The 27791-nt window shown below is 43.8% G+C and overlaps 1 protein-coding gene and 1 pseudogene across 2 annotated transcripts in view; one reads left to right on the plus strand and one right to left on the minus strand.

The window, feature by feature from the left end:
* Window positions 1–786: 786 nt before the first annotated feature.
* LOC126088532 (protein artichoke-like) overlaps window positions 787–27791 on the minus strand; it is a 591709-nt gene continuing 564704 nt past the window's right edge. For both annotated transcript variants that reach the window (XM_049906705.1, XM_049906704.1), the window contains exons 7-8: window positions 21919–22628; window positions 787–4925 (exon numbers count right to left, since the gene is read on the minus strand). In XM_049906705.1, the coding sequence (XP_049762662.1) occupies window positions 4485–4925; window positions 21919–22628 (1151 nt within the window). In that variant the 3' untranslated portion in view covers window positions 787–4484. The remainder of the gene's footprint in view (window positions 4926–21918; window positions 22629–27791) is intronic.
* On the plus strand, window positions 14719–14836 carry LOC126089934 (5S ribosomal RNA; annotated as a pseudogene).

Consider the following 27791-nt stretch of genomic DNA (forward strand, 5'->3'; position numbering starts at 1 on the left):
AATAACTAGCACGATGGGAAATATCCTCTACCATGTACTTCACAGAGGTTTGCAGAGTATGGATGTAGATGTAGATACAACTATTGCCACCCTTTAAACATATTTAACTGTACCCAAGCTTTAATTTCCATCTACATTTTTTTGTTTACAGCCCCTTTCCACCACTTCCAGCCGCTACTAAGTCACCTATTCCTTGAAACTTCAGAATGTGTCTTATCAACCTATACCTTCTTTCCAGCAAGTTAAAGCTCTTTTCTCCAGAATGATATTTCTTCATTAATTGCTCGTTATATCCATCTAATCTTCGGCGTTCTTCTGCATTTGAATAACTTCTATTCTCTTGTGTCTGTACTGCTTATCGTTCACTTTCACTTCCATGTAAGGCTATACTCCAGACAAAACTTTTAAAAAAGACTTCTTAATATTCAAATTTATATTCAATGTTAACATACTTATCTTTTGCAACAAAGCTTTCCCTGCAGTTGCCAGTGATCATTTTACATTTCGGCCGTTGTCAGTTAGTTTACTGCCCAAACAGCAAAACTCGTTGATTGTGTCGAGGGTCTCATTTCCTAATTCAATTACCTAAGCATCACCTCAGTTTATTCGTATGTACATGCAAGTGGCACTTACAAAATGTGTACAGACGTGAACAGGGTGTGAGTCTGAAGTAGAGTTCGACGTTTCTCAGGGAAGATGTGCTCAGACTGCTTTCTCTGTGTTCCATTTTCTTCTACTCTATGACAAACTCACTACATCTTGAAGATTTTAATGAAACATGTGAGATTTTCAGTTATCAAACACCAAGGAAGTCCTTGGAGAAATTTTAATTGTGGTGTATAACATATGAAAATAGATAAAGCTTACATCTTGCAAAACATGAAATACATCACATTACACACACATTCACATATTGTAACATTTTACACAATCATCATTACTTACAGTGAAGCAAGTGTAATTTGTGGAAAGATGAAATGTTTGAAAGCACTGTAACAAAACACAGGTTAATTTCTTGACACAACATGCTTTAGCATCAGACTCTCAGCACTTCACTATATACAATAGAATTACTGTTATGTACAACTTTTAGGCTTCACCAATTGCAGTCATTAAAAAAAAATCACAGTCATTATACAAAATTCACAAATTAGCAAGTTACATGTGTACAACTTTCTTTCTTTTTTCTCTTTACACTGAAAACAGTACGCACAGCAGAGACTGCCTGAAGCGTTAAATCTCCTTAGGACAGTTACTCGGCAATAGTACGTGTCAACAATAAATAAACCACAACAATACAAAGCCAACCGCCAGTGGTAAGTGATGCTGCAAGCTGAAACACTTTATAGGTGCAATATCGCCTTTAGATGACAGCGTCCTGCACATCCATGCACTGGCGGTATGGCCTCTATGCAGTAAACCAAGTAGCTCTATATCTTACTTCACACGCATATTTGTGAACTTTACACTCTTAATCCTACATATCGTATCTCACGACAGGATACCATGCATGCCTCGGACCTTCCCTCAGAATCTGTTTATCCATACTATAGAAGTGCTGGTAGCATTCTGAACGTGCTTCATACATCTTCTCAAACAATAGGCCATCAGATATTTCAGCTGCACTTATTTTATATAGCAGTATACAACTTCTTCTCGGCCATCCTGAACTTGCTTCTGGACTTGAGAAGGAGAAAGGCACATTGTATCATATGGATTGCAGATAAGAGACTGGAAAAGTGTTTGGTGTTGTGGCATCCCTTTTAAGACAACAAATTCACTTTTTGGTTCCACCTGAGTGCTCTGTTAACAAAACAAAAGGACTTTCACAGGCTTATTAGTTCCACATGTGTGTTGTTTTAAACAGACAAGAGAACTTATTAAAGCTGAATATTTCCACATGAGAGTTCATCGTTTCTGTCTTGACTCTGCTGAATTCACTATGGAGGAATCCTACAAGAGTTCACAATTCGTTGCTGGCCATGACATCGGCACTTGCCTTTGTATGACGGTGGGAACCTAGGTTTCACAAGGACACCCCTTGGGCTGCTCTGCCCTATTTGATTTTCTTCATGTTTATAGGATTTCAAGTTCAATATCCAGACATCAGTTTCTTAAATTAATACATTTCACTTCTTAAGAACACTTGAAAGAAAATCAAATTTGATTTCCAATCCCAATTAAGTATAACAAATTTTGAACATTTTGACAAAGCTGTCCACAGCTTGAGTGGTTGCTGCTTTGATTCATGTTAGACACAACTTATTTTAATTTGATAACTAAATTTGTTACCCCAATAGAAATATTAATTAACATATACTGAATTATACAAATTAATAAAATAATTATTTTTAATTACTAACAGCATGAAAAAGTGAGTGTTCATAATATATTAAAATTTGATAAAGAAATCTGAAACATCAAATAGAAAATAATATGCTCTTGTTTCTAGAGGCAACAAATAAATACAATTATAATAAAAGAACACTGTTACTAATGTAAACAACATTTTCATTTAACAACAAGGTATCCACATTTTCATACAGTTACTAATTAAAACTAAAAGATGACATTTTATTGTAAATTTATGATTCAGTATTTATTAATTAATGTTTAAATTTCATAATAAATAAAAATTTAAATACATTCAGAAAATAATGGGTGATTGTCAAAAGAGATTCCACAACTTTTAAAAATTTTTAAAATATTTATTATAGCACTCTCAGTTGCAAACAGCTATACTAGGTAACTAGTTTTGTTCGCATTTAAAGGTCATCATCAGATCTAAAAATTAAATGAAATAAAGCAATAATAAACAACTGTTACTGCAGATCATAATTGAAAATTTTTAAGCTTTAAATAATCTTGAAATTTACCACATTATCTGTATTGTTCCTTAGTCATAAATTAATTGTCTTATGTCTTTTAGGAAATATTTATGTTAAATTTTAATACCACACAACATCTGTGCTTTTCCTTCTATCTCCCATTTTCCTCCCTCCTATCCATTATCCACAAAGTGTGGGTCTGTGTGATGCAAAATCGATTCACCTAAATGCTTGTGATCATGATGTGTTGTCACAAGTATAATTTAGTGCTGCTCCTTTTCTGTTACAGCTAATGACATTATTCTTTTTAAAGAATTTTAATTTCTCATATTTTGTGTTTAATCAGGTACAATTTTGAGAATCTTAAATTTTAAATATTGTCAGTCTATATTATGTGCTTATTCGAGCAAAATTTTGAGAATTTTTAAAATATAATTAATTTCACTGTATGCAATCTATGGAAATAGTTATTTTTTAATGTTTAATTTAATTTAATTTCATTTTTACACCTGAAGATGATCATTAAATGTGATAGAAACTACCATTATCAAGTACGACTATATACAACAGAGACTGTTGCAATAAATATTTAAGTGAGGAAAAAATTATAAGTTGTGTCTAATGAGGGTGAAACCAGCAGTCTCAAAGTTACAAGACTAGTAAGCCATTAACCCTTTCAGAACTGAATTTTTTCCAGAGGAAGGAAAATTTTTCTTTGTGGTCTGATACTCTTAGGTGACTTTAGATGCAAGATCTATACACATATATCTACACGTATTCAGAACATACTTTGTGCACTTGGCTTCTTTTATGGACTAAAATAATTAATTTTGAAATTTTCACTGTTGTAATAAATAATCCGATCATTCAATAATTACCATGCAAAATAACAATAATAATATTGAATTACACAGCAGAATAGAACTAACCAACTACTTGTGTGTATTCTGGCGGCCGTAAGCTGGTGCATACTGCCACATTCAATTGTTGATACTTTTATAATTATGCACAGCAGGTGGCAGGACTAGTGCATGGTGAAAAGGTTGAACATTCACAAATGTGTACTTGAGGTTCCCATTGAGAAAAATATTTCTATTGCAGCTAATACACAGCGAACGTTAATGTACACAATTGTAGCGAGCGGGTCTGAAAGGATTAGCGCAGCTATGGGTGGCTTTGTCATATTTTTGAAATTTGTTATACTTAAATGGGCTTGGAAGTCTTCATAGTCTATTGTTCTGGTGTTCTTGAGAAGCGTATTGTACTATTTTACGAAATTAAGTACGAAGAAAATTGAAAAGAGCTGAGCCCAAGAGGTCTCATTGTCTAATGTAGGATTGAGAACATAACGTCTTGGCGCTATGTAGATTCTCGATGAAAGTTGAGAGTATTTCATTCTAATTACACAGGGAAATGCCACGAGTGAGTCATTTATCTCGCAGAAGCAAGGGTGAGCCATTCCCAGCTCGACCAGCACGAAGAAAATCCATAAGGTCCCCTCGTGAAACCTAGATTTCTGAACATAAGTGACTGGCGTTATCTAGATTCTCGATCAAGGCCGATGGCAAATTTTATCCCAGTTGTGCAGAGCAACGCTTGGGGAACGCCACAAGTGGACCGTCCATCCTGCGGAAGCACGGGGGAGTCGCCGCTGCCTCACAGCTTGGTGGTGGCCTGCAGCTTGACGTAGTGCGGCGGACGCTCGTCGTCCTGCTGGCCAGTCAGGAAGTACTGGTGTGCGGCAGCCATGTGCGTCCTGCCGAAGACGACGCGGGAAGCGACGTACAGCAGCGCCACCAGGATGACCGTCGCACTGGCGGCCGCCAACGCCGCGACCACCCCGGCGCCGACCGGCTGGGGCAGGTCGCCGTTCTTCGACTGGGCCTGCTGGTGGCGCACCGGGACGCACAGCGTGTCGTCTTCGGGCTGGGGGCCCGGGGCGTCGACACTGGCGCACAGGCGGAGCTGGCCGGTCCCGTCCAGCTGCAGGCCTCGGAACAATGCCTCCGGGTAGGAACAGTTGACGTGCTGGCTGCGCTCGCGTGCCTTGCCGCGGTACACGGCGATGGTCAACGTGCAGGGGGCAGCCACAGGGACCTGAACGAGACAGCAGCATATTAGTAGAGAACATTTTCTACTATAATTCTGAAAGTTTACAGAGACGACATGAAGGTAATAAATTATTTTATCACTTATGACAAAAAGTCTCTTTTATGAAATCTGCGACCATCTTTAGCACGGAACGGAAATACACTGAGAAGCTGAAACATTATGACCACTGCCCACCGCAACGTTGGATCCCGCCTGTTGTCGTTGAGGGCACGTACGCGATAAAAAAATTATGTAAACGAAGCTGACATGTGCGGATGATCACCCTAACGGAGATAAGGGCTGCAAATGAGGAAATCCATTTAGATAAGCGACTTTGACAAAGGGCAGATTATTGTTAAGAGGATCGCGAAAACGACGAAGCTAGTCGAATGTGCACGTGCTACGGTCGTGAGCATCTACAGAATGAATGACGACAATGAAACTACTACTAGGCGCTAAATGGTTGGATGTCCATGACTCTCCACAGAACGTGGGGTTCAAATGGCTCTAAGCATTATCGGACTTAGCATCGGAGGTCATCAGTCCCCTAGACTCAGAACTACTTAAACCTAACTAACTTAAGGACATCACACACATCCATGCACGAGGCAGGATTCGAACCTGCAACCGTAACAGCAGCGCGGTTCGGGACTGAAGCGCCTAGAACCGCTCGGCCACACCGGCCGGCAGAACGTGGGGTTCGGAGGCTTGTATTCTCTGTCAAGGAGGATAGGATGTGGCATCTCTGAAGAAAGAGCATAATGCTGCTGCACAGACAGATGTTTTGGAACACAACGGTTGTCATACACTACTGGCCATTAAAATAGCTACACCACGATGACATGCTACAGACGCGAAATTTAACCGACAGGAAGAAGATGCTGTGATATGTAAATGATTAGCTTTTCAGAGTATTCACGCAAGGTTGGCGCCGGTGGCGACACCTACAACGTGCTGACATGAGGAAAGTTTCCAACCGATTTCTCATACACAAACAGCAGTTGACCGCCGTTGCCTGGTGAAACGTTGTGATGCCTCGTGTAAGTAGGAGAAATGCAAACCATCACGTTTCTGACTTTGATAAAGGTCGGATTGTAGCCTATCGCGATTGCGGTTTATCGTATCGCGACATTGCTGCTCGCGTTGGTCGAGATCCAATGACTGTTAGCAGAATATGGAATCGGTGGGTTCAGGAGGGTAATACGGAACGCCGTGCTGGATCCCAACGGCCTCGTATCACCAGCAGTCGAGATGACAGGCATCTTATCCGCATGGCTGTAACGGATCGTGCAGCCACGTCTCGATCCCTGAGTCAACAGATGGGGACGTTTGCGGCCACGTGCACGAACAGTTCGACGACGTTTGCAGCAGCATGGACTATCAACTCGGAGACCATGGCTGTGGTTACCCTTGACGCTGCATCACAGACAGGAGCGCCTGCGATGGTGTACTCAACGACGAACCTGGGTGCACGAATGGCAAAACGTCAATTTTCGGATGAATCCAGGTTCTGTTTACAGCACCATGATGGTCGCATCCGTGTTTGGCGACATGGCGATGAACGCACATTGGAAGCGTGTATTCGTCATTGCCATGCTGGCGTATCACCCGGCGTGATGGTATGGGGTGCCATTGGTTACACGTCTCTGTCACCTCTTGTTGGCATTGACGGGACTTTGAACAGTGGACATTACATTTCAGATGTGTTACGACCCGTGGCTCTACCCTTCATTCGATTCCTGCGAAACTCTACATTTCAGCAAGATATTGCACGACCGAATGTCGCAGTTCCTGTACGGGCCTTTCTGGATACAGAAAGTGTTCGGCTGCTGCCCTGGCCAGCACATGCTCCAGATCTCTCACCAACTGAAAACGTCTGGTCAATGGTAGCCGAGCAACTGGCTCGTCACAATACGCCAGTCACTACTCTTGCTGAACTGTGGTATCGTGGTGAAGCTTCATGGCCAGCTGTACCTGTACACGCCATCCTCGCTCTGTTTGACTCAATGCCCAGGCGTATCAAGGCCGTTATTACGGACAGAGTGGTTGTTCTTGGTACTGATTTCTCAGGATCTATGCACCCAAATTGCGTGAATATGTAATCACGTCAGTTCTAGTATAATATATTTGTCCAATGAATATCCATTTATTATCTGCATTTCTTTTTGGTGTAGCAATTGTAATGGCTAGTAGTGTATATTTTTGAACATGGAGGTCTGCAGCAGACCACCCCTGCGTGTTTACCTGTTGGCGTAACGACATCATCCACTACGATTGCAGTGGGCATAGGGTCATCGGGATTCGTCCGTCGATCAATGAAAACGTGTCTCATATTTTTGCTACACTACGCCGCTGATCCTCTCCACAAACACAGTAACACAGTCATCGAGATGAACGGCGGCTCGAAACGTGCAACGCGCCACGGACGCAGGCTGTTGGCAGTAATCGAAGATACTCTGACAGTTGCGAACCACCTGCATCCCTTCATGCTTGTTGTCTTCCCCGACGGCGATGTCATCTTTCAGCAGTATAACTGTGCATGTCTCGGAGCCAGAAGTGTGCTACAGTTGTTTGAGGAGCACTGTAATGAACTCACGTTGATGTCTCGGCGATCAAATTCGCCTGATGTAAATCCTATGGAACCTACAGGGTGTTTCAAAAATGACCGGTATATTTGAAACGGCAATAAAAACTAAACGAGCAGCGATAGAAATACACCGTTTGTTGCAATATGCTTGGGACAACAGTACATTTTCAGGCGGACAAACTTTCGAAATTACAGTAGTTATAATTTTCAACAACAGATGGCGCTGCAAGTGATGTGAAAGATATAGAAGACAACGCAGTCTGTGGGTGCGCCATTCTGTACGTCGTCTTTCTGCTGTAAGCGTGTGCTGTTCACAACGTGCAAGTGTGCTGTAGACAACATGGTTTATTCCTTAGAACAGAGGATTTTTCTGGTGTTGGAATTCCACCGCCTAGAACACAGTGTTGTTGCAACAAGACGAAGTTTTCAACGGAGGTTTAATGTAACCAAAGGACCGAAAAGCGATACAATAAAGGATCTGTTTGAAAAATTTCAACGGACTGGGAACATGACGGATGAACGTGCTGGAAAGGTAGGGCGACCGCGTACGGCAACCACAGAGGGCAACGCGCAGCTAGTGCAGCAGGTGATCCAACAGCGGCCTCGTGTTTCCGTTCGCCGTGTTGCAGCTGCGGTCCAAATGACGCCAACGTCCACGTATTGTCTCATGCGCCAGAGTTTACACCTCTATCCATACAAAATTCAAACGCGGCAACCCCTCAGCGCTGCTACCATTGCTGCACGAGAGACATTCGCTAACGATATAGTGCACAGGAATGATGACGGCGATATGCATGTGGGCAGCATTTGGTTTACTGACGAAGCTTATTTTTACCTGGACGGCTTCGTCAATAAACAGAACTGGCGCATATGGGGAACTGAAAAGCCCCATGTTGCAGTCCCATCGTCCCTGCATCCTCAAAAAGTACTGGTCTGGGCCGCCATTTCTTCCAAAGGAATCATTGGCCCATTTTTCAGATCCGAAACGATTACTGCATCACGCTATCTGGACATTCTTCGTGAATTTGTGGCGGTACAAACTGCCTTAGACGACAATGCGAACACCTCGTGGTTTATGCAAGATGGTTCCCGGCCACATCGCACGGCCGACAGCTTTAATTTCCTGAATGAATATTTCGATGATCGTGTGATTGCTTTGGGCTATCCGAAACATACAGGAGGCGGCGTGAATTGGCCTCCCTATTCGCCAGACATGAACCCCTGTGACTTCTTTCTGTGGGGACACTTGAAAGACCAGGTGTACCGCCAGAATCCAGAAACAATTGAATAGCTGAAGCAGTACATCTCATCTGCATGTGAAGCCATTCCGCCAGACACGTTGTCAAAGGTTTCGGGTAATTTCATTCAGAGACTACGCCATATTATTGCTACGCATGGTGGATATGTGGAAAATATCGTACTATAGAGTTTCCCAGACCGCAGCGCCATCTGTTGTTGAAAATTGTAACTACTGTAATTTTGAAAGTTTGTCTGCCTGAAAATGTACTGTTGTCCCAAGCATATTGCAACAAACGGTGTATTTCTATCGCTGTTCGTTTAGTTTTTATTGCCGTTTCAAATAAACCGGTCATTTTTGAAACACCCTGTATATGGGTCGCTATCGGGCGCCATCATCATGTACGCAAATCAGCGGCCCGTTATTTGCGCGAATTACATGACTTGTTCGTAGCCATCAAATTCCACATACCTCCACAAACCTACTAACAAAATGTCGGATTCCTGATACGCAGACTCAGTGATGTATTTCGTTTCAAAGACGGACAAACAAGCTATTAAGCAGGTGGTCACACTGTTTTGGCTCATCAATCTACACGAGAATTCATCACCAATACAACTTTTATTAACATCTCATCATTAAACGTTTTGGGACACTCCCATCATCAACCTGTGGTGTAAAACTGAAACATAATACAACAAATGAAACTCAAAGATACATATTTAAAAAACTTTATTTCAGTGTGCTTCTTTTATTATAAATTTTTTTATATTAGTTTACTAACAAAATTTATATAGGGTGTCCCACATAAAACCGGTTCGCCTCACGTACAGGTTATTCATCTCTAGTCGAATTGCTTGGGAAGTGGCAACACTGTCTCTAAAGTTGGCTACACTCAATTTGTCGGAAAGTTGAGTGCAGCTATGCTTTCATACATCAGTTGTTGTGAGCAGCTCGTGTTGTTGAGTTGTCACAGAAGTGAGGTAGTTTGCATTAGAACAGGTATTGATATTGTGCAGGGTTACATAAAGACAGGTTCCATCAAGGAAAGTAAAGAAATGTTTCAAGCGAAGTATCCTGGTGGGAAACTCCCCACGACCTGCACTATTCAAGCTCTGTACAAGAAATGGAGGGCTTTAGGATGTGTTCAGAACGTCCAGAGGAATAGGCGACTGACAATGAGGACACCTGTAACTATAGACCGAATTTGCATGAACAATACGAGAAGTCCCCACAAGTCCGTAAGAAGGTTAGTGCAGCAGGTTGGTGTATCTCATACACCGTGTCGCCGTGTACTAAGAGATATGAAATTAAAAGCCTATCGTGTGAGTGTGGTGTAAGGGTTGAAATTTGAGGATCAGGAAAAAAGAGTTCATTATTGTAATTGGCTGTTGAAATCTGTTGCTAATGGTTACTTGGATCTCTAGTTTTACTTTTTGCCAGAGGAAGCCCGGTTTCATTTGTCAGATCATGTAAACTCCCAGAATTGGAGATACTGGTCGCAGGACAACCCACGTATTCCGCATAAAGAACCTTTCCCCTCAGAGAAAATAGGTGTTTGGCGTGCATTGTCCAGCATGTGCATTACTGGTCCTATATTTTTGAATTTCACCTTAAACAGTGCTAGATATCTAGCGATCTTTAACTCTTTCTATGCACAATTAACAGATACAAAGAAGGTGTATGCAGTATTCCATCAAGACAGAGCAACTGTTCACACATCCAACCACAGTATGACCCACATCACCAACGTGCTCCCTTAAGACAGACTTGTCAGTAGAGGCCTCTGGCTCTCTAGATCCCTGGTCTTAACATTGTGTGATTTTTATTTATGGGGAACACTAAAAGGGAAAGTGTGTGCTGACAGTTCTCGCACAACAGACGATTTTGTAAGAAACATTAGTGGAGAAAGTAACATCACGCCTGCAGAATTACAGCGTGTTGTTGATAAAGTCATCATGCCAAGTCAGTGATGTCTTCCAGCATCTGTTATAAACGGGTAACTACATGTTCTTTAACGTTACTGTTATTTGATCTTTTTTAGTTAGTTCATTGTTACTTGAATCTCGGGCGTGAAGCATACCGGGTTTACGTGGGACACCCTGTATATAGGCTGATTCCATGATGATATTACAAACTTTCAGGGATGATGGAGAAGTTTAAACGCATCAATTTGAGGTAAGGGAACCTGGTCCAGAAACGACTGAGTGAAATTCATAAGCGAAATTCGTTCTGATACTTCCGGCATTAGAATACATGTACCAGTATTGTTGTTGCTAAGATTGTAGGGTGCGAAAATTTCAGAGGTGGTAGTACGAATGTAGGAATGTCTAGGAAACATGAGCTCTAAAAAAGTATATCTGATGAGCTGTGAGCGCTTGCTCATCTTCAGTACTATGAAACACATCTCAGCTTCTGCAAGCTCTTTGCTCTCCATATTTTTGGAGGCGGTAATACGGATCAAAACAAGATAAAAATGTCCAGTAAACAAGGGCTCTGAAGTAGGTACATACCTTAAGAGCTATGAACACTTGTTCATACTTGCTACTGTGAAACATATCTCTTCTACTGAATGTGTGCCCATAGCTCTTAAGGCACGCATTTTGGAGCCCATATCTACTGGGCGTCTTTTTCATGTTCTGATCCATACTTCCTCCTCCAAAAATGTAGAAAGCAATAGAAGAGACGTATTTCAAAGTATCGAAGATGTTAAGGTACGCATTTTAGAACCAATGCTTACTAGATATTTTTTTCTTGCTTTTGTGCATAACACCACCATTGAAATTTGTCTACGTTACAACCTTAGCAACAACAGCACCGGTGTATTTATTCTATTGACGAAGTATCTGAATGATTTGCGCTTGTAATTTTCGACTCGATCGTTTCTGGACCAGGGTCTCTGGCCTCATCTTGATACATTTACCCTTCTCTATTGTCCCTTAAAGTCTGTAACATCGTAGGGGACTCATGATGTATTCGTATACACAGTACTTAAATACTTCAAGTTTCAACTGGCAACGTTGTATACTTTGTGCCGTGTGATACTGCTTTTGTAAATTTGGACACTGACGGTCTGGAGAATGTAGTAGGAGGCGACAAAGGACTGTAATTGGATTTCACAGGTACAGTTGTCAATTCCTCTGAATTATTGAAATATGTAACTTTAAATTTCATTTCCTGTCTTATAAGTAAGTAAAGCTGCCACCAATCTGAAGATTGTTTTGAACCCCACAGTGCTTTACCAGACACGATCCTGTTGGAGTTGGTTTGCCTTTGGCTTCCTCTAACCGTTGAACTGAATTACCCAGCCAGCTGTGCGGGGACCAGCAGTTTAATGTGGGTTCCGAATCACGGATTAACTCGGCATTTCGACATCAACAATCATTGCCAGAGGTGAAAGAAGTGACAGATGTCAGATAAAAATCCTAGGATTGTCCAGGTATCAACCTCGACCCTTTTGGATTTGTAGTCTGGCACTTTTTTCCCCTATCATCGTGATCTTTCTTCTGAGTGGAGATCGGTTCTGTGCAGATTTCTCAAGACGTCCCTTAATAGTCTAATTTTGAAAATGTCACTCAATTATTATTATTATTATTATTATTATTATTATTATTATTATTACAGAAGGTTGCCGGCAGCATCCTGTCCGAACGTGCCGAGCACCGTGCTGGCCTACTGAGTCACTCAGTATATTTTATGTTTATACCACAGATCTAATGATGAGGATATTCCAGAAAGCTTGATGATGAGGTGTTAATAAAACTTATATTAGCGTTTAAGACTATTGCATTTCCATCTGGTAGTAAATTAATTTTTTCGTTATATTAAGATCATTTAACCTGAGACTGCGATGGAGTGTATAACAGTAAATATGAGGACTAGCCATCACTTCTTAGCTGTGACCTCAAAAAAAAGTTACATAATTATTTCTTTTGTATGTGGCGTCTGTTGTGTTCGACATAGCAGACACCACTGGTATTACAATGGCTGTGTAGAATACGATATTAAGAGAAAGCAGGACTTCAGTCGTCTACAGGCATTGACGGTGAAGGCTGAAAAATTTCTGCTAGACCGTGACTCAACCCCGAATGCTCCACTTCTCTGGAACTTGCCTAAATCACTTCAGGCAAATGCCGGGTTGGTTCCTTTGAAAGGGTGCGGCCGACGTCCTACCCCATACTTCCCTAATAAGATGGAGCCGATGACCTCACTGTTTGGGCCCCTTCCCCCAAATCAACAAACCGATCAGTCGTGTACACTCGACAAGTATACATATGACAGCTCTCACATATCCTCAAGGAAAGGGGTCAGTATGTGAGGAGGAAGAATACTCTTTCCAGCGGGTGGCTGAACTCACCCTGCGGGGTATCCCACGCAACAACTTGTTATGACGTTTATATTTACATTAATTTTACATTTTAATTATTTCACTAGTTTCTCTTGTCGGATGATATAGCATCTTCAGATCTGTGGAAATCACAACATACACAAGCGGAAAAACGATCGCAACACCAAAAAAGATTACAGTAATGAAATTTCAGAAATGTATTTGTCTAGGTAACATATTTAAGTGATTAGCACTGAAAGTTCACAGGTTAATGTAACCTTGAGATAAGCCATTGCAAATGTAAAATGCTGGTACGTTAATAACCGATGTAGCCAGCAGAATGTTGGCCGGCTGGAGTGGCCGAGCGGTTCTAGGCGCTTCAGTCTGGAACCGCGCGACCGCTACGGTCGCAGGTTCGAATCCTGCCTCGGGCATGGATGTGTGTGATGTCCTTAGGTTAGTTAGGTTTAAGTAGGGCACTGATGACCTCAGATGTTAAGTCCCGTAGTGCTCAGAGCCATTTGAACCATCAGAATGTTGAATGCAAGTGTAAAAATGTGCTTGCATTGTGTTGTACAGATGCCGGATGTTAGTTTGTGGGATGAAATGGAGTTCCATGCCCGTTGCACTTGGTCAGTGAATACATAGAGAGTTAATGCTGTTTTAGGCTGACGCTGGAGTTGTCGTCCGACGATGTCCCAAATGTGCTCAATTGCAGATAGATCTGGTCACCGAGCAGAATGTTGTGTTACAACAGCGGTATGTGGGCGAGCGTTATCCTGTTGGAAAACAGCTCCTGGAAGCCTGTACATGAATGGCAGCACAAGAGGTCGAATCGCCAGATTTATGTACAGATTTGCAGTAATGGTGTGTGTGATAACCACGAGAGTGCTCCTTCTGTCATACGAATTCGCATCCCAGATCATAACTCCAGATGTAGATCCAATGTGTCTAGCACACAGACAAGTTGATTGCTGGCCCTCAACTGGCCTCGACATAACCAACACACTGCCATCACTGGCACCGAGGCAGAACCAGCTTTCATCAGAAAACACAACAGGCCTCCACCCTGCCCTCCAATAAGGTCTCGTTTGACACCACGAAGTCGCAAATGGCGGTGATTTGGGGTCAGTGGGATGCACAATACATGGCGTCTGGCTCCCAGCTGTCCTTTAAGTAACTGATTTGAAACACTTCGCTGTGTCATTGTGGTACCAACCGTTCCTCAAATTGCTGCTGCGGATGCAGTACGATGCAGCAGAGCCATACACGAAACACGATGATCTTCCCTCTCGGTAGTGCCACATGGCTATTCAGAGAATGATCTTATTGCTACCGTACATTCTTGTGGCCACTGCTGCCAGCAGTCATGTACAGTGGCTACATCCCGTCAAGTTTTTCTGCAGTATCGCAGCTGGAACATCACGACCTCGTTAAAACTCAGTGTGGTGTTGATAACGGCATCTTTGTCCCCTTAAAGGTATTCTTCACTAATCAACTCACCACGTCCAATCTGAAGGCTAACTAACGCTCACGGCCATCACAGCGTGTATTTCAACGAAGCCTGATTTGAATCCTCGTAGTGGCGCTACTACCACCACTCTTATGCAACTGGTGCAAAATTAGAATCCATCTTTCAGATCCAGAGGGCAACGGCCTTGCCGCAGTGGATATACTGGTTCCCGTCAGATCACCGTAGTTAAGCGCTGTTGCGCGTGGCCGGCACTTGGATGGGTGACCATCCGGGCCGCCATGCGCTGTTGCCATGCGCTTCAACGGGGTGCACTCAGCCTCGTGATGCCAATTGAGGAACTACTCGACGGAATAGTTGCGGCTCCGGTCAAAGAAAACCATCGTAACGACTGGGAGAGTGGTGTGCTGACCACACGCCCCTCCTATCTGCATCGTCAGCTGAGGATGACACGGCGGTCGGATAGTCCCGATGGGCCACTTGTGGCCTGAAGACGGAGTGCTTTTTCAGATCCAGAAGCATGCCCACGAACTTTCGTTTATGTAGCAAAACTCCTTGATGCTGCGATTTCTTTTTCATCAGTGTATAATAACAGCATGAAATAAAGTTAATGACTAGAACTTTAATTACAACATGGTAACTTACATTAACTGTTCTGGTGGGAACTCGTTAGGTGTCAAAATCAGCACTCGGCACCATAGTGAACACGATGTATGTAAGCTCACTGGGCAAAATATTAGTCAGTCCCTCAGAACAAGAGCATACTGGTCGCTCTGAAGCGGGGTACAGCTGGTAGAAACCAGTCATCTACCACTCACTAAAGTAACGGCAGTGAAGTGTTGTGAGTGGGTCAGTCGGTTACACGCAGGCACCACAGTAAGGTGATTCGACCTGGATATGTCACAGAATGGGAGAAATGTGCGTTTGTGTTTGGACGTATGCATAACCAAATTGTGAAAAGAATTGTTCGATTTGTTAGAGTATTAACGCAGATTGTCCACAAGAAATGATGTATCACTCGCAGTCGTGTAGTATGGCGTAAGTACAGTGGTTGCAAAAAGGACTAACCAACAGAGACCAGAGGGGAAAGACATGCCTTGTCAATAAGAATCGGCTTCAGCCTGACAGGGATTGGTACAGTAAGCGAATTAGAGTGCATCTCAACCAGTTCTGAGTGAACATTGCAAAATAAATTGCATGAAATGGGTATTTGCAGTTGAATATTTCACAAAATAGCATTACTCACAATAATACATAAAACTGCACATGCTTTGTCAGCATAGTAATTTGACAGTAGCTGTCTAGTGGCATATAGGGTGATCGAACAAGTCCCGATTTTGCCTGTTTTCCAAATGAGGCAAGGCACTGAGACGATGAGTTTAGTCACAGTGTGTGGAGGCTGCAGCTCACGTTGGAGATAGCTCTGCGATGTCTTGGGCATGTTTTTCGTATCATGACTTTGGCCTTGTGGTTCAGGTCACTGCAAACATGAACAAGGATGGTTATTTCAACATTCTCGGTGATCAAGTGCTGCCGTTTCTACTACATCTTCATACTGATCCTCCAAAATGGCAACAGATGCGTTCACGTAGCTTCAAGAATATGTTTCAGATTTGAAAACAGCCAGACACCACACTGCTCTTTAACTGCCTTTCCAAATCGTCCAGTCTTAATCCTATAGAAAATCTCTAGGTCTGTTTGGAGCAGTGAGTGAGACATAGCAGTCGACATCCATGCAGCTTGATACCTATATGGGACCTAATCATCGATGAATAACTTCATCTGGATGTAGAATACCTGAAGTAAATTGTACACTCTCTTCCTCGACGAAATGAGGTTATTATCAGGACTAAAGATAGTATTATTAGCGTGATGTCTTTTGGGGTGACTAATTTTTTTGTCCGTTGTGCCCAGGGCGTTCAATAATTAATACAATATATTTTTTCTGAAAGTAGGTTGGTTTTATTCCATATTCGAACATAACACATTATTCCCGACTCTTTTGGCAACAAAATCCTGCTTTTCAACCAAACCTTTGTTGAATGCAATGGCCTTATGCCACCTCCATGCCCACATGGTCACTGATCGGCGTCAGCGCCATCGTCTTGCTTCATCAATAACCTCCCAATCATCCATGTACTGCTTCCCGTGAAGTGCCAAAGTGGGCCAAACAGATGGAAGTTGGAAAGTGCAAAATCCGGGCTGTAGGGTAGATGAGGAAGAACTTTCCAGTGAAGTTGAGCCCCTCCTGGGTATGCAGACTCGTGTGAGGCCTTGCGTTGTCATGGAGAACGAGAAGTTCGTTTGCATGTTTATGGCGACGAACACACTAAAGCCGTTTCTTTAATTTCCTGAGGGCCAGCCTGTATGTGGGAGAGCTGACAGGTTTGTACATTCTGTTGCAATGATGACAGTCGCCTCGCCTGATGACTCATTGTGCTTTTGTTCACTGCCAAGTTTCCACAGACATTCTGCAAGCACCTATGAATATCTGTAGTACTCTGGTTTCCTGCCAAAAGAAACTCAATGACAACTCTTTGCTTGGAATACACCTCTGTTACAAACGGTATTTTAAAGGATACACACAGGACAGATATGATAAAACGGTCAAAAAGGGCAGGGACGGATTCCTGTCTCGAAATGGAGGTACAAAGGTCCTATGAACATGTGTCTGGTAATAGACAGTGTGTATGCGACGACAACAAATCGTCCCAGAGCACAATACAGACCTGCATCACATCCATGTCACAACAGAAGTTAGAAGTGGTCTCCACAGAATTGCAGGTGATAGGGATAGTAGTCATGCTGGATACACAGAATCTCGTACTTTGGCTTACACTGTTTGGCAGGCCACTTGCCTGGCGCTTTTACTAGGCATTTTCTCAATGGCCTATAGAACCTGGTCCTTCGAGTATGGTGTACGCACAGTCTGCAGTGTCCCTGCAAGTTCGTCTGTCTGAAAGGAACCACGATCACACAAATGCCCAAAAAGGACTCGAAATGCTGTGTGATGCGGTTGGTGTCTGTGAGGGTACTTGTTTTGGTATAGCTCTGCTGCCTCTCGATTGTTTCCATCTGCTTTGCCGCACACAGACAACATCTCAACTCGTTCCTGACATTTATACTGGACCAATCTGCTATTTACAGTATGCTACGTCAGTCACACAGCCTGCAACTCACGGTATGTTGTGTGAATAACTGTCATTCGTCAACACCATCTAGTGTGGCATTGATGGATTTCCAGACACATCTTCAATGGACCTTTTTTCCTACATTTCCAGTCAGTTTGTCGCTTTTATTAACGTTCACCCTGTGTAGTGCTGCCACCTATCGGAACTTCCTGAAACTGTAGGGGCTAAAGCGGGAATATTTCACTTCCTAAACTGAAGAGCCAAAGAACCTCGTACACCTGGCTAATATTGTGTAGGGCCCACATGAGCATGCACAAGTGCTGCAACATGACATGGCATAGATTCGACTAATGTCTGAAGTAGTGCTGGAGGGAATTGACACCTTGAATCCTGCAGGGCTGTTTATAAATCCGCAAGAGTACGAGTGAGTGGAGATTTCTTCTGAACAGCATGTTGCAAGACATCTCAGATATGCTAATTAGTGTTCATGTCTGGGGAGGTTGATGGCCAGCAGAAGCGTTTAAGATGGCCAGCAGAAGCGTTTAAACTCAGAAGAGTGCTCCTGGAACCACCCTGTAGCAATTGTGGACATGTGGGGTGTCGCATTGTCCTGCTGGAATTGCCCAAGTCTGTCGGAATGCACAGTGGACATGAATGGTGATCAGTCAGAATGCTTACATACGTGTCACCTGTCAGAGTCGTATATAGATGTATCAGGGGTCCCTTATCACTCCAACTGCACACACCCCACACCATTACAGAGCCTCCACCAGCTTCAACGGTCCCCTGCTGACATATAGGGCCCATGGATTCATGAGTTTGTCTCCATACCTGTACACATCCATCCATGTACAATTTGAAATGAGACTCGTCCGACTAGGCAACATGTTTCCAGTCATCAACAGTCCAATGTCGGTGTTGACAGGTGCAGGCGATGTGTAAAGCTTTGTGTCATGCACTCATCAACGGTATAGGAGTGGGCCTACGGCTCTGAAAGCCCATATCGATGATATTTCGTCGAATGGTTCACACGTTGCACTTGTTGGTGGCCCAGCACTGAAATCTGCAGCAATTTGCGAGAGGGTTGCACTTCTGTCACATTGAGTGATTCTCTTCAGTCGTCGTTGGTCCCTGTTCTTGAAGGATCTTTTTCCGGCCGCAGTGATGTCAGAGATTTAATGTTTTACTGGATTCTTGATATTCACAGTAGTGACACGGTCGTACGGGAAAATCCCCACTTCATTGCTACCTCGGGGATGCTGGCCCATCGCTCGTTCACACTCATTTAAATCTCGACAACCTGCCATTGTAGCAGCAGTAACTGATCTAACAACTGCGCCAGGCACTTGTTGTTTTACATAGGATTTAATGTTTTACCAGATTCCTGATATTCACAGTACTCTCATGACATGGTCGTACGAGAAAATCCCCACTTCATTGCTACCTCGGGGATGCTGTGGCCCATCGCTCGTGCGACGACTATAACACCACGTTCCAACTCACTTAAATCTCGATAATCTGCCATTGTAGCAGCAGTAACCGATCTAACAACTGCGCCAGACACTTGTTGTCTTACATAGGATTTAATGTTTTACCGGATTCCTGATATTCACAGTACTCTCGTGACACGGTCGTACAGGAAAGTCCCCACTGCATTGCTACCTCAGGGATGCTGTGGCCCATCGCTCGTGCGATGACTATAACACCACGTTCCAACTCAGTTAAATCTCGATAATCTGACATTGTAGCAGCAGTAACCGATCTAACAACTGCGCCAGACACTTGTCTTGCCTAGGCGTTGCTGACGACAGTGCCGTATTCTGCCTGTTTACATATCTCTGTATTTGAATACCCAAGCCTATACCAGTTTCTTTGACGCTTTAGTGTACAACAAGTTCGCCGGCCGATGGTGGCCGAGCGGTTCTAGGCGCTTCAGTCTGGAACCGCGCGACCGCTACGATCGCAAGTTCGAATCCTGCCCAGGGCATGGATGTGTGTGATGTAGAGATGGGTAGTTCGCAAACGAACGGGTGCAAAGGAACGGTTCACCAAGATGAACGAAAGGACCGAGGAACGAATTCCAAGGAACGATCGGTTCATAGTTCACTTCGGTCGAAGCAGTCTACTTATAGTTCCCGGGAACGAGGAACGATCGGTTCATAGTTCACTAGTTCACTTCTGTCGCGGCGGTCACTTCGGCAGTTCTCGTTCCAGCCTCGGTCGCGTGCTCGTCTCAGTGTCGGTCTCTCTCGGCCGCATTCGTCGTTCTTCGCATGACCACCTGTCTCAGTTCCACTGCCGACTGCTCCTAGTTAGTTCAGTATCTAGTTGTTCGTTTCGTTCACTGCTCTCGCCTATTTAACATGTGTTCCAAAGTGTTCTTTGCACTTGGTTCTGGCTATTCAGCGACCACGACCGGTAATCAGAAAGTATTTTATAGTTACGTAAATTACATAAAAATTACGTTGTATGTAATAGGTACGTCTTTTCAGGTAACAAAAGGGCATATCAGCTCACTTCATTATATCGATGAGCAGCAGAAGACATACTTATAACAAGGCAAGTTTTTTTTTGTTATTCATATATTTTTTGGTTTCATCGACTTGATTTAGCGGCTAACTTTCAATAATTTGCTTAATTTTTAGTGTAAGAAAATTCATAGAAAACGATTTTCGTGTATCTTTCATATACAAAACATTACGTTTAGAAAGGCTCTAATTATTTTTAAGTTTGTTTGTTTCTAATCTGCATTACCTGCTAATTTCCTTTCTTTGAAAAAAAAAAAAGGTGTGTTGTGGGTCATTTTGGCTCAGTAGCAAAAGCGGTGCATCTCCATTTGAAAAGACATAGGTTGCCATAAAATCATATTTACTTATTATCTCAAAAACATTTGTTCAGAAGGAGCTTTCAAACCAAAAACTTTATTACTGCAAACTTAATTATTATTATTATTATTATTATTATTATTATTATTATTATTATTATTATTATTATTATCGCTGCATTAACGTTAATAATCCAACATAAAAACTTAATGTTTACTAAGTGTGTGACGCTAGTATGAGAAAACCACATTTTATTTTTTGCTTCCATGAAGTCTCTACTTCGCCTACGAACTCAGAGACAACGTGAAGTATATATAGGGTGCAAATGAATATTGTTTACAACTTAGCATAGCTATGTAGTGGAAGTCGAAACGAAGAATTTTGTACAAGAGACTTATGGTCTATTAAGTTGAGAAACAGCCACCATCAGGTGGCGTGGCGTGAGATTTTCATGTTCTCTTCTCCAGCTCTCTACACATCGTCATCGATTGTTTCGCAATTGTTGCTTGCATTACCCTTTTATTTCTTCACTGCCTGATTATTACATGTTTGTCTGTTTGTTGTATCTGCTCGTAACGGGCAACACATTGTCTGTAATTGGCGAGCAGTCTGTTCTCGGGGCCGGTTTTCCGTACACCACCCTATATTATTTCCCTGCGATCAGTCACACTAGGCTACGGTTGGCTTAACGAGAGGTTCTGCAGAATCACAGAAATTACTTCTAAAAGTGTGTAAGAGTTCTGTAATGAATAAAAACTCTATACTCCAGGAGGGAGGCAAGCGCCCCCTCTTGGTGCCCTCCATCCTTCAGTCACTCACACTACTAGTTTTCAGTTTTTCATAATAACCATATACCAAGCACAAATGAATGGTGAACGAGTAAAAATGAACGGTTCCCAAAAAAGAACGATCAGCAGTGAACTAGTTCCCAAGAATGAACGAGTTTGCCCATCTCTAGTGTGATGTCCTTAGGTTAGTTAGGTTCAAATGACTCTGAGCACTATGGGACTCAACTGCTGTGGTCATAAGTCCCCTAGAACTTAGAACTACTTAAACCTAAGTAACCTAAGGACATCACACACATCCATGCCCGAGGCAGGATTCGAACCTGCGATCGTAGTGGTCACGCGGTTCCAGACCGAAGCGCCTTTAACCGCACGGCCACACCGGCCGGCAGGTTAGTTAGGTTTAAGTAGTTCTAAGTTCTAGGGGACTGATGACCTGAGATGTTAAGTCCCATAGTTCTCAGAGCCATTTGAACCATTTTTTTTGTCCAACAAGTTCCGGATTTTTTCAAACGAAATTGGCCAAGGAAAAAATGTGTCGCATCGGTTTTTAAACGCCACTCGTAGATTTAGATTTCGTGCGAAGTTACGACTCAGCAGAAAACGAGGAACGGGATGTTTAAAGCTGGAACTGACCTCGAGAAGAGTGGCGGTGGCAGTGAGGACCCCGTCGGAGGCGACGTCGGCGTGCAGCGCGGTGAGCTCCGGCAGCGGCCGGGCGGGCGCGCCGTCGGCGGACAGCGGGATGGCGTCGCTGCAGCCCCACTCGAGCAGCAGCTCGTCGGAGCGCGCGCCGCCGCCGCGCAGCAGCAGCAGGCAGTAGCGGTAGCTGCGGCCGCGCTGCAGGCCCAGCCCCGCCAGCCGCAGCGGCAGCGCCGCCGGGTCGCCCACCTGCGACGAGTTGCAGTCGAGGCGCACGTTCTCGAGCAGCACCTCGCGCGCGCCGCGCTCCTCGTACACGACCAGCGAGTGGCACGAGTAGGCGCCCGCGCCGCGCACCGACCACTGCAGCCACACCGCGTCCGCCGCCGCGTCGTAGCGGAACGCCCGCAGCGCCGCCGTCGCCTCGCTGTCGGGCAGCTGCAGCTGCGCGCCCGCGCCTGCGCCCGCCTCGTCGCCGTCTCCGTCGGCGATCTCGTCGCCGACCTCGTCGTCGGCCGGCGGCAGTTCCTCGCCGCAGACCAGGTCGTCGGGCGCCACCTCGGCTAGCGCGCCGTTCTCCAGCGAGGGCGGCGTGGCGCAGATGGCGGTGGCCACGTCAGCCGCCGACAGCCGCCGAGACTCGGACGCGTTGCGCAGCCACGACGCGAACTCCGACAGGCTGCAGTCGCAGTTCAGTGGGTTGTCTGTGGGCAGTACGGCATCCCACTGTACTACGAGAGCACTGCTTTCGTAGAATGGGTGTTCCTGTCATATCCCAGAATACTAAACATTCTTCTGGGAAACACTGTATATGCCAGAGTTGTGTGGTCGACATTTAAAATCGTGTGAAATTAAGAGAGGGAGGTGGTGCAATGCTCAGTAGCAAGGATCAGCATACCTCGTGGCGCTCCAGCCAATAGTATCGTTCTGCCACGGCTGGTTGTAGTGTGCGCTTCGGGCTGCGCGTAGACCAATTAGCGACGGTGTTAATTAATTTATGGAGTGTGTACTTACCACCGCGGGGACACAAAGCAAAATTTCAAGGACTGCATAAGCAAGTCATAACGGTAGTTTTCCGAGCATATACATTTTATAGAGGCATTCAGAATCTGAAAGAATGGTCCACTGTGGTGCTTATCCCAGAGTTACCAGTTACAAGGGCAGGAAAATGATGGAGCGTGTGGCGTGCGATACACAGAGCACAGTGGTGATGCTGCAAGGTATTTCCTGTGACTGTCTCCACAGTGGCCCAGTATAACTGGGAGCATCGACAATGTACAAAAATTGGAAATTTGTGGTAAGTTCTATGGGACCAAACTACTGAGGTCATCGGTCCCTAGGCTTACACACTATCTTGTACATGGCTGCACGTTCAGAGACCTTGAATAGTTACAATTGAAAGAAAATGAGCCATCAGTCACTATTTTTAACAAATTAACCTGGTTTCGACACTGCTAGGGGTGTCTTCCTCAGAATTTAAATCAAAGAATGGTCTATATTCTATAACATGGTCACAGAATTATGACTAAAAACGTATGATAGAGTATAAGTACGGAATCGTCGTGAAAGACTGGCAGTACTTATATGTCATTTATAAAATAATAAATACTCTATCATACGTTTTTAGTCATAATTCTGTGACCATGTTATAGAATACAGACCATTCTTTGATTTAAATTCTGAGGAAGACACTCCTAGCAGTGTCGAAACCAGGTTAATTTGTTAAAAATAGTGACCGATGGCTAATTTTCTTTCAATTGCACTTACACAATACTTAAACTAACTTACACTAAGGACAACACACACACCCGTGCACAAGGGAGTACTCGAACCTCCAACGGGGGGGGGGGGGGGGGGGGGGGGGGGGGGGAGACGCGCGGAACCGTGACAAGGCGCCTCAGGGCGCACGGCTACCCCACGCGGCGACAATGTACAGTACAGTAAGCAACTGAAGGGTCCAGAATGGATTTATGTACTCTCAAGGTAGTATTCCGAGATTTGACAGGTACACTCATTTGAAGCAGTAAAGTTCGTATGGGCATATACCCTATTCTGAGTCGTTTCCGAGATGGAACACATTTAACCCTTCAATAGCCGCCCCTATTTGCCTCCCATCCTAAGTGGCACTGCACCTGTAAGGCGATTAACCCTTTCAGACCTGAACTTTTCTTTATGCTGTAATGTTCTTAGACGATTTTTTAATGACTTTGCAAGATTTGTACAAAAATATATACCCATTTTGAAAACATACTTTATACACTTGGCTTCTTTTTATGAACCAAAAAAAAACTAATTTTGTAATATCTACTGTTGTAATAGGTGAACTGATCATTCAATAATCACCACGTAATTCAGGTCTGAAAGAGTTAAGCGCCTTACAGGTACAGTGCCACTTTGGATGGAACGCAAATAATTACCACGTAAAATAATGATTATATTCATTTATACAATGGAATGTAACTAACCAACCACTTCTGTGTATTCTGCCAGTCACAAGCTGCTGTACACTGCTACATTAACTTGTTGATATTTTGGCAGCATTTGTACATGATAAAAAATGGTTCAAATGGCTCTAAGCGCTATGGGACTTAACAACTGAGGTCATCAGTCCCCTACACTTAGAACTACTTAAACCTAACTAACCTAAGGACGTCACACACATCCATGCTCGAGGCAGGATGCGAACCTGCGACCGTTGCAGCAGCGCGGCTCCAGACTTTAGCATCTAGAACCGCTCGTCCACAGTGGCCGGATGTACATGACAAAAAGACTGAACTTTCACACATGTGTACATGACGGTTCCACTAGGGAAAAATATTTCTATTGCAACTAAGAGACAATAAAAGTTAAGATACACCATTGTAGTCAGAGGATCTGAAAGGGTTAATCACTTTTTACCACTAAAAAAGTTTCCAAGCGTCTATGCCTTTTTAAACCCACGGATAAAGGAGGAAACAACAACTTTTATGTAAATAATAAACTCTTCTTCATTTTAAAATGAACAAATAAATGATACGGATTACAGACTTACGACTGCTAGAACACACTCGAGGTGTGTACAACTAACGGAATGTTAACGTCACATCTGTAGATTTTTCTGGAATAACTCGAAAATTGCGGTCTATAGCGAAAACGTGCTGCAGTACAATATTCAAGTGATTTAATTTCCTACAAAGACGGTCATATTCATTTTTACTCTAGGATTAATAGTTTGAGCAACGAGAGTGCAGCGCCCATGCACTGTAGCTTAGGTAGTGCTTGTAGGCCAATTTGAGTACTTTCCCAACTTGATACACCACAAGTATCCGTATCAAACTGTTCGTCTGGACTGCCTCTACACTATTTGTATTTATAAACAATGCCAACATATGTTCAAATGTTCAAATGTGTGTGAAATCTTATGGGACTTAACTGCTAAGGTCATCAGTCCCTATGCTTACACACTACTTAACCTAAATTATCCTAAGGATAAACACACACACTTATGCCCCATGGAGGACTCGAACCTCCGCCGGGACCACCCGCACAGTCCATGATTGCAGCGCCTTAGAAATGACAACATACTGAATACATTAAATAAATTCACAACTGCGAATAACGACAACCATGAGTTGTAGAACGGAATGACGACAGTGAAAATTTGTGCCGGACTGGGAAACGAATCCGAATTTCCCGCTTATCACGAGCGTCTATGACCTGTACTCGTACATCCATTATGTGTATTCCCATGCAGGTCAGACGCTGTAGACGCTTGGTTGACGACATATGGAAATTTGGGTCTGGCCGCGAGTCGTGCTTGGATAGCCAAATGGCAAGGCGACCGCGCGTGATAAGTGGGAAATCCGGGTATGTGTCCCAGTCAGGCACAAATTTTCATTGTCGTCATTACATTTTACAGCTGATGGTTGTCCTTATTCACACCTGCAAATTCATTTAATGTATTTCATAACGGCTGTAGTCGCCACAGTGCCTGCATGCATGCATGTACAAAGGAACTTTCCATCATAATCAGAATAACACAGGTGCATACTGAATAATACAGAAAATAAACAATAATTTACATCAAATGTGTTCATCTGGCTAAGGGCAGATGTCCACGAAAAGTAATTTACTTCAAATAATGATTCCTGTCATATCCCTGAATATTGGCCATTACTCATGGGAAACCCCATATTGAACAAACTTCCATTCAGCCAACCACCAATCCAAAACAAATTTTAAAAAATATGTCTTCAACTATTCTGTCGCACAGCACAGCCACATTGCAAACTACAGCAAGCTGCAGTCACGCTGTTGTATGCCGCCAACACAATTTTCCACTGTGTCTCTGGTCCTGCGTGACGTGGCCCAGGACCAGGAGTATAAACTGGGAGTGACCAGCAGTGTAGAGTACACAGGAAGTATGAATTAAAAGGCTTTCAATCACAACTTCCTCGTGTTCTACTGAATTACACTATGCATTTTCGAAGTCTAAATTAGTTAATGATGTCATATTTGGTTCTAGGCGCTTCAGCCTGGAACCGCGTGACGCTACGGTCACAGGTTCGAATCCTGCCTCGGGCATGGATGTGTGTGATGTCCTTAGGTTGGTTAGGTTTAAGTAGTTCTAAGTTCTAAGAGACTGATGACCTCAGAAGTTAAGTTACATAGTGCTCAGAGCCATTTGTCATATTTGCACCAAATGTCATCACAATTCTGGCCAACGCCACCGTGGACGTGTCACATCATGGGAAGGTCGTTACAGACCCTGTTACCCAGATTTCACCCCTTCTTTTGACGCCTCTGCGATGGAGGTTAGAACCGCGACACCCAACCTTGAAATCACACTTTTTTTTAGTGGTTAAGGAAAACATTTCAGATACACTGCCACTTGAAGTTGACACGAAAAGGCCTCGGGAAGTGGCTTGAAGGGTGTCAACGAAGGCACCTTTTTCCTTTGGACGTTGATTCCCACACATTCCGCGGTCGAAAATGACAGTTTGCAGTGCCAAGAGCAACAGGCAAGCGTTCTTGACAATATTTGATAAGCTGGCATCTCCCTGACGCTTTGACCAATCTCTAAGGACATTGTGGCCTAGCAGCCCCACTCAACGTAAACTCATCCCTTTGGACTGCAGTACGATCTCAGTTTTTGCTCTGGTGCACAGGATAGAACTACTAGCGAACGTTGAAAATCATTCGACGAAATTTGAACTGATCTGAAGCAGCATCTCTATTCTTTTTCAGTGCTCCTGTTTCATGGCCTCTTGTGATGCGACACGGAGGGATGCAACATTGATCATCAGTCCCCTAGACTCAGAACTACTTAAACCTAACTAACCTAAGGACATCACACATATCCATGCCCGAGGCAGGATTCGAACCTGCGACCGTAGCAGCAGCGCGGCTCCAGACTTTAGACACACCTTTGTTGAGCATGTTTGACATGTACCCGTCAGAGGCTTCGACACCCTGTCAGTGGTGCTTTGTGGCTGCTCTAGCGCCTGAGGGTAGGCAACCTCTTCGACATCCCTTAGATGCAGCTGCCTGCCCTCAGGCGCTAAAGCAGCTGTGAGGTACCACTCAGCTGAAAGGGTGTCGAAGTCCCTGACAGGTACGTTTTTAATGTGTTCAACAAATGTGCGTGGATGACACCAAAGGTGTTGGTGAACTGGAAGGTATTAGATGGACACTTTCCTGTTTTGTTCACGCACATGTCAATGTTGCATCCCTCTGTGATCACACCACAGGAGGGCGCGAAACAGGAGGGCTGAAAAAGAAGAGACACTCTTTGCTACTTCTGATCACGTACAAATTTCGTCGAATGGTTTTGAACGATCCCTAGCTGTTCCATTCTGTATACCAGAGCAAAAAGTGCAGTCGCACTA

The sequence above is a fragment of the Schistocerca cancellata genome, chromosome 6 (genome assembly GCF_023864275.1).
Source record: "Schistocerca cancellata isolate TAMUIC-IGC-003103 chromosome 6, iqSchCanc2.1, whole genome shotgun sequence".
NCBI classification, from domain to species: domain Eukaryota; kingdom Metazoa; phylum Arthropoda; class Insecta; order Orthoptera; family Acrididae; genus Schistocerca; species Schistocerca cancellata.